We start from the raw sequence: 7,596 nt of genomic DNA, 5'->3' as shown, positions 1-7,596 counted from the left end.
CAAAATGATCAAACAGTGGGAGGTTTAGTCTGGAACTAAAGATAAATCCAACATAGTGCAGAAATGACAGGCCTTCATTTGTTTAAAAAACACCAGCTGGGATAACACAAAGATTTTGGAAAATATATAGATAGATATACAGTGCAGAACTACCACATCCAAATTAATTCCTAAATGTTATGTCATCCTCCCTCACATGAATATTCTCTTCCATGGCAATAAATTATTTCACAGAAAATGATATAAAAGGAGGCAAAGAATAACATGTTTAATTGCTAACATGTAATACAGCTTTTGATAACTTTTGACTTTACTAGAAAACCAACTCACTACATAGGAGAGGAGCTCTGGATCTTGGGTGCTGAATTTATCATTGCTTGGTGATCATCTCAGAGTTCCTCCCCTTCAGTTCAATGTCACTAAAAGACATCCTGTACAGTTCTGCAGAAAAGTACCAAAATTAATGTGTAAAGTAGGCTGTTTATAACCTTGAGGAACATTAAGGTTTTCTTATATTTTTTTTATAAGTAAGAAAATGAGGTTTTTCTGTACTTGGCACTGACTTGACAAGTATAGGCCTTTTTTTGTGTGTAACTCTGCTACTTCAATGTAAAGAGAAAATATATTTTAGTAAAGAGCAAAAATAAAAACCTTATATATTGTGCCCATTAATTATTTTTGAAAATAATTTAAGTCCTGGTACGTCACCTAAAGTTCACAGGAAGATTCAGATAAAACAACATGATTTTAAGACCCTCCCCAAAACACCAAATTTGAACTATTAATTAGGTTATTTTCCTCTCTTCACAAGTGAAATGAATTTCAAGCCCATCTTCCAAAGAAGAAACATAGTTAAAAAAAGCAATTGTCCATTTTTATTTTGTTTACATTGCACTGAAAATTTACATCATACTTTTACAAATCCTTTTTTCATAAAAATATACTTCTTTACAAAAGTGTATGCATTAATATAAGAGGAGTAGCCAGTTGCAGAAGAAACATTTTAAACGACCTCAAATGTATTAACCTTAACATTAATGAATGAATCATAGTTATTGCAGTCATTTGAATAAACAAGAATAAATAACAACCAATGGTATAAAATATAAAACAGCATCCTTTTAGTAGAATACAGTTTGACAGAGTTGTATGAACATTCAAAACAAAGTGTTGTAAAATGGTTTATAAGAAATTCATCAAACATTGTAGAAATCCAAGCAGCAGTCCTGGGTACAATGATTTTTGGTAGGCACTCTCTATTACGGTAATAAAAAGTTTCGATTTTCACAGAATTATTCATGTCAGAAAGGGATAATAGCAGATAATTCACACTGGCTAACACACAGAATTTGTGAGTCATGCTATGAATGGAAGACAATGACCTATGGCAAATAAATTACTGAGTTGCCATTGAATAATTCTGATGTGAATTCTGAAACTGTGAAACTCAAAGCTATGTTTCTTTGGAAGTGATTCTGGAATGTCTAAAACTTGTATCTGAGGGCTGTAGAATCTGAATTGTCCCTAAAATGAATGGGTTGTCCCTATTCAAATAATGGCTTTAAATATACTTATTTTTAATAATTTTGTTTTCATTGCACTATGGTAATATATTCAGTTTTAAATCATTAGCTGTAAGGATTTGTTTCCCTAACACTATACAGATAAAAAGAATGTGAAAAGACAGTATTTCCAAATTTTAACAACTTCTTGCCTTGCAGGTCTGATTAAAAGTTCATTGAAGTTTGTTGGAATGCATCAACTTGCAATGGGATTTTGCCATGCTTTCTGCATGCATTGTGAAAACATAGTGAAGGAATAAACTGATGTGATATGGCCTAGACTTAACTAGCATGGATTGAAAAATGGACTCTTAATTTTTAATTATACGGATTTGATTACTAATGTTACTGTAAACTTCACTTTTTAATTGGAAATATCTTTATATTTTCACATTTGAAGAAAACATAAGATGATCACTCTTCTGAATGACCATCAACAGTAAGGAACACAGCCACATGACAAAGCTCAGTTCATACTAATTTCTTGATTGCAAAATTTGTCTGGTTGTATGATTGACAAAGGAAATGTAGAAACATTAGCATTTGTGGTATTGTTAATGGAAACAGAGAAAGGAGCTTGACCAGGAAATTAGAAAGGAAGGAGATATCATGGAAGGAAGGAAATTCCGTAAATAAGAACACAGCATTATAATTTTTCTTCTGTGATTTGAAAAGAGTAAGTTGTACTTGCTGATTTCTAGAAACTACATCCTGGACTTAAAAACAAAACAAAACAAAATAAAAGCAACAAACAAACAAACAAACAAAATTACTGGTTGAACAAATGAAAAAAGATACAAACTCATGAGAAAGATGTAGCATGTGACTGTTAAGGAGTTGTCAGTGACCTATTGTCTCCTGTAAGTATAGCTCTTATTTTCTACCTATATCTTCTTCTTAACCCAGTCCCTCTATTATAATTTTCATAAAGCACAGAAATACTGATAGTGGATGCTCCTCCAATATATGCAAATATGTTTTATGTTTTAGAATAACCTCCTTTTTTAAAAAAGCAAATAAACTGTGAGTAGCACTCATGGAGTGCAGCAAATGTTTTTAAAACACTCCGTGGTATACACGAAGAAGAATTCTTGATCCAGTTTATGAAAACCAAAGTCAAAACAAAATAACCATTACCCATTTTTGTCTATCATCCTCAGGAAAAGGTGACCCAGTATATCCTGAAAAGTGTGCTTTAATTTTTTTTTTAATTTTTTTTTTCTTTTTAATCAGTGAACTGTGTGCACTGTGTTGTGTGTCAATTTCCAGACTTTCAAGATATCTCTTTACCGCATTATACCATTGTGCAAACGGTGTTCAGGTTGGGGTCAAATCGTACGGCTTTCCCTTCCACAGACTTTGCATTTGTGTCATACATGGGGTTTTCAAAAGCAGCTTGTCCATTATTATTTTCATGTACAGAGCATCCTGTATACTGTGTTTTAGGTGCAGTCCTGTAGAAGAAAGAAAGTATTTGTAACTGCAGTTTTCCTCATTGACTTGGATGTCGTTTAAGAATCCAAACAGAATTTAGCTTCCGATTCCAGTTATGGGAGCTAAATGCAACATCTCAACTTTACATACAAATTTTCTATTCTCATTCTCTGTGCTAACAATTGATACTCTCTTTACACAGATTAAGGGATTTATAATTCATTTAAAATGCTGTTCAATTAAAATCTTAGTTAAAAACCTGAGAAGAAGCAGGTATTTCCACCTGGATGATCAGATGATAAATAGTTAGGAGCGCAACAAAACCTTATAAAGAGGAAATTATTCCCCATTTTCTTTTCCCTTTGGAGACTCAACAAGACTGAATTTATAAGTGAAAGATCTTCATTTATAGCAAATAATTCAAAATACCAAAGTTCAATCCCTTGCAAATATTTCATATGTATTGTTATGCAAAATGCATATTCTATTGTAAAGCAACAATATAAAATGCAAAGACAAGTGCTTACAGGATGCACTTAATAACAAATGTATAATAAATTATATGAGTATTTTTTCACCTTCTGAAGCAGTTCAAAAACATGTGCTGCCATTTAAAAATGGTGGAACATGTTTTAAACTAATGTTATCCTGCAGGATATATTACTGTATATTATTATCAGATGTGTACCACCATTTTGACAGGTAGTAGGCAAAGAATTGCCTTGTCATTGAAGTGATTAAATTTTCTTTAGCCATTGAATGATTGAAAGCTATAGGAAGACTACTTGACACTAAATCCAAAGAATGAATACCAGCCTCGATAACATGGACAAAATTCTTGACCTTAAACTAATGAAACTGAGAAGACTGGTGGGTAGGTAAAGTAATTGCATATGAACTAATAATTTCAGATGTAGAAACAGTTCCATAATGAAATCTCTCAATGACATAATAGTTGTAGAAGCTAATAAACAGAGCAGGCGTTAAAATAAATTACTTGAGATATGCCTCATAATTCTGTCATGTAAAAAAAAAACAACCTACAATGCAAGCACTCTACAGCAAGTGCACACTAACTCTATCCATTATATTATTCCCTATAGGCCAATAATTTATAGTACCCATTTTGTTATCATAAAGAGAGAAATTTATAACCTTTTAAATACGTAGGAATAGGTAGTACAGCATAGTACAATAAACTGATCTCTCTCAGTCATTGTGCCAGACCTTAATGGAGGTAGGAAGAACTGTCTACAAGCATATTCTGCAAACATTTTGTGGTTTTACAGAAAATTTTATTCACTCTAAAAAAGACTGAAGGCAATAGAAACACCAAATAATTTGTACTTACCTTTGTTTATAAAGATAAAAGCCAAAACCAGCAAATATAAGGGCAAAGAAAGGCACAAGGATAGCAATGGCCACTGAACTACTGTTTGTACCATGTGGTTGATTAGAAGAATTTGAACCTTCAGACATATTAAGACCTAAACAGAATAGTAAGACAAAATAATATAATATGTATTATCCTGTGCACATACTACTCAGTAACTTCAGAATTCAGTAACACTTTTTCATCATTGGTGAGGGACTTCTTTAGGGTGTCAGATAGTGATAGGACTAGGGGGAATGGAGCAAAAACAGAAATGGGTACATTCAGATTGGATGTCAGGAAGAAGTTCTTCACCATGAGGATGGTGAGACACTGGAACAGGTTGCCCAGGGAGGTGGTGGAAGCCTCATCCCTGGAGGTTTTTAAGGCCAGGCTGGATGTGGCTCTGAGCAATCTGATTTAATGTGAGGTGTCCCTGCCCATTGCAGGGGGGTTGGAACTAGATGATGTTTGAGGTCCCTTCCAACCCTAATAATTCTATGATTCTGTGATTATAAATTGTTCAGCTCTATACATACAGCTGTAAGCTGAGATCTGGAAAGTAAATGTAGATATCATATTGTGCTTAGTAAGTGGATGCAATGTGTTGGGAGAACAATACCTACACTCTTATGTAGTAAATATTGCACAATTCAGTATGTGATTCAAGTTTTGGATGTTATTAAATCCACATTAATGTTCTACATTACCCAAGAAAAAATTATAATGATGTGTATGTTAGATTGATAATATTGCTGATATTTGTACATTTTAGAAAACAAACATGATCTCAAGGAAAGGGTAAAACATCTGAAGAGGCAAACTGAAATTTCACCATGTTAATTTCATTAGGCACTGCGAAAGAGGTAGTAACTGTTGTGAAGAGCTAAAGCCAGTTAGAGTTAAAAATTAAAAAGTATGATGTGCTGCATGTTTGAAGAACATCTTATCTAGATTATCTACACAGACAAGATATACTCCTTTATAATGTCAGAAAAGGAATAGCAATACAGCTTCAAAGTTATTTTTTAGAGCTTTGATCTCGACCTTTTTAGAATAGTATACAGCATAATATTTTCTGACTTTCTTGGTCTTACAAGGCAATATATAGAGATTAAAACAAGAAGCAAATAGAAATAAATATTAACATAACCAATATACTAAAATAAGGAAAAACAAGTATTCAGAAAAATAAATTAAATGCTGTGAGGAAAACTGTAGGGGAATTTCACCTGGAGATAAGGACTCTAAGGAGTAAATTAGACATAAATGAAGTAAAAGTAAATTAACATATTTTTCTTTAAAAGTGCAACAGAATGTTATTAAAAAGCTCTGTGACCAAAGCTGTCCTCTCCAAGAAAGAATAAAGATTATTAGTTTGGTGTAGAACTGCATGAATAGAACCAAGAAGTCAATTTTTTTAGGAAATAAATGCTTATCAAGTAATTATTTTTTTTCTTCTTAAAAGTAACATAAAGATTTAATTGGAAATGTAACATTTTCACTCTTCTAGAAAATATTTAGGTGAAATGTTGTTTCAGCAACATGAGTAAGAGATAAAGTTAGCAAAGCATTCTATAGCATGGGTTTTTTTAAATAGTAACTGAATGCATTTTACACACACTTATAGAAAATCTTTGCTCAAAAGATCACAAATCTATAGCTGTACTAAGCAGTATCTTGTTAGGCAGCAACAACTCTTTACAACCTCTGACAAAACACACTTTGTAACTATGACTTAAATGACATTTTAAATATATTGATATCTCAATATTCCATAAAATGTCAATACTGATAACATCCTGTAGATACCCTAACACTACTGGACATAATAAAACAGGACATGGAACAATGAACAGGCAAAAGCTTAGAATTTGCTGAATACCTAATCTTTGAAGTCCAAATTGTCCATAATCTTTACCCTGGATGAATCCTTGAAAAACATAGGTTGCTCCATCAGGTTCAGCAGACACCTGTAGACAAAAAGTACTCTGAACTAAATGGGGAAAAGTTTGTTACAAGTAGGTATTTGGAAGAGAGATATCCTAATATGTTTGACTGTCAGCTTTTATTCTCTATTAAAAAGTATCTTTCCCCCCCGCCCCCAGGAAATTCAATATTGAAGACAGAACTGCTAAAGCAGCAACTTATTTATGGTGGTTTATGGTCATACATAGTATTTTGTACTACTTTTAGCTACGTTATTTATTAAAACTGAGAGAACTTAAAAGTTTCTGGCAATTCAAGATGTCAGGATTTAAAAGCATCTTACATGCTTCCTAACTGCACGATTTGCTTAGGAAGTAGATGCCAAAAGTCATATTGTTGATAATCCTAAGCACGCAAATATTGATGTTTTAATGATTACTTTAAAAGTAAATAAAAAAGACTGCATTCAATCAATCTTTCACCATTCTTATCCCAATAATTACTTAATTATACAGCTGTAGACCAGAAGAATATTGAATGAAGCTTTGGTACAAGAGCAAAATATGTTTTAATAAGCTAAAAGACTTGTGGGAGGGAGGAAACAGTTGAAAGTCTATTAATATCTCCCTTATTAGGGTAAGTACATTCTAAACATGTCTTATTAAAATTTACAGGTACTTGCTTCCCAGGATAATTATTAGGTTTAAATTCAGGGTCCTGAGACAGTTTTTTTTCCAAGTTTTCCCTTAAGCTTCTCTTTCTCAAGGCAACAGTATATTTTCAGAAATGACCTGAAGCTAATTTTTTTTTTTTTTTGGAAGAAAGGTTGTGTTTCTCAGGTGAATACCTTACTTTGGGGTAAAGTAGCCTATCTGAGTTATTCCAAGATTAATACATAAATAAATAAATAGTTAAATAAGAACAGTATGCAAATAGCATATGGAATGCCAGGACTCTTCTGTATACTTTTACACATTTAGAAGTCTGAAAGTAAAATTTTTCCTTTTACCATATCCTTTTCACCTCAGGGGCATGCTCATGCAGCCCAAAGTTTACACAAACCAATGAAGTTTAGCCCTTTTACAAGTGTATATATTATTTAAGTGGTTTAGCTTTTTTTGCTCTGGTTTTGGTTTTCTGCCTTTTTAAAAATTATTTTTGAAGTAGTGCCACAAGTTGTACGTTTATGCACACACTTCAGTGTGCACCTCTGCTCTTTTGGCATGTGCACCCACACTGGTTTCCCTGTAGAGCTTTACCAGTATATGAAATGTAAGAAAACAGACACCTTCAAAAATA

The 7,596-nt window shown here is 32.7% G+C and overlaps 1 protein-coding gene across 3 annotated transcripts in view; it reads right to left on the bottom strand.

Annotated features, from left to right (window-relative positions):
• Positions 1-2,856: 2,856 nt before the first annotated feature.
• The window catches only part of CSMD3 (CUB and Sushi multiple domains 3), a 383,091-nt gene continuing 378,351 nt past the window's right edge, over positions 2,857-7,596 (bottom strand). For all 3 annotated transcript variants that reach the window (XM_054385441.1, XM_054385442.1, XM_054385443.1), the window contains 3 exons: positions 6,254-6,341; positions 4,348-4,483; positions 2,857-3,016 (listed from right to left, as the gene is read on the bottom strand). In XM_054385441.1, the coding sequence (XP_054241416.1) occupies positions 2,857-3,016; positions 4,348-4,483; positions 6,254-6,341 (384 nt within the window). The remainder of the gene's footprint in view (positions 3,017-4,347; positions 4,484-6,253; positions 6,342-7,596) is intronic.

Source organism: Indicator indicator, chromosome 12 (genome assembly GCF_027791375.1).
Source record: "Indicator indicator isolate 239-I01 chromosome 12, UM_Iind_1.1, whole genome shotgun sequence".
NCBI lineage: Eukaryota > Metazoa > Chordata > Aves > Piciformes > Indicatoridae > Indicator > Indicator indicator.
Note: the sequence above shows the minus strand (reverse complement) of the source record. Positions and strands in the feature narration are given on the sequence as shown.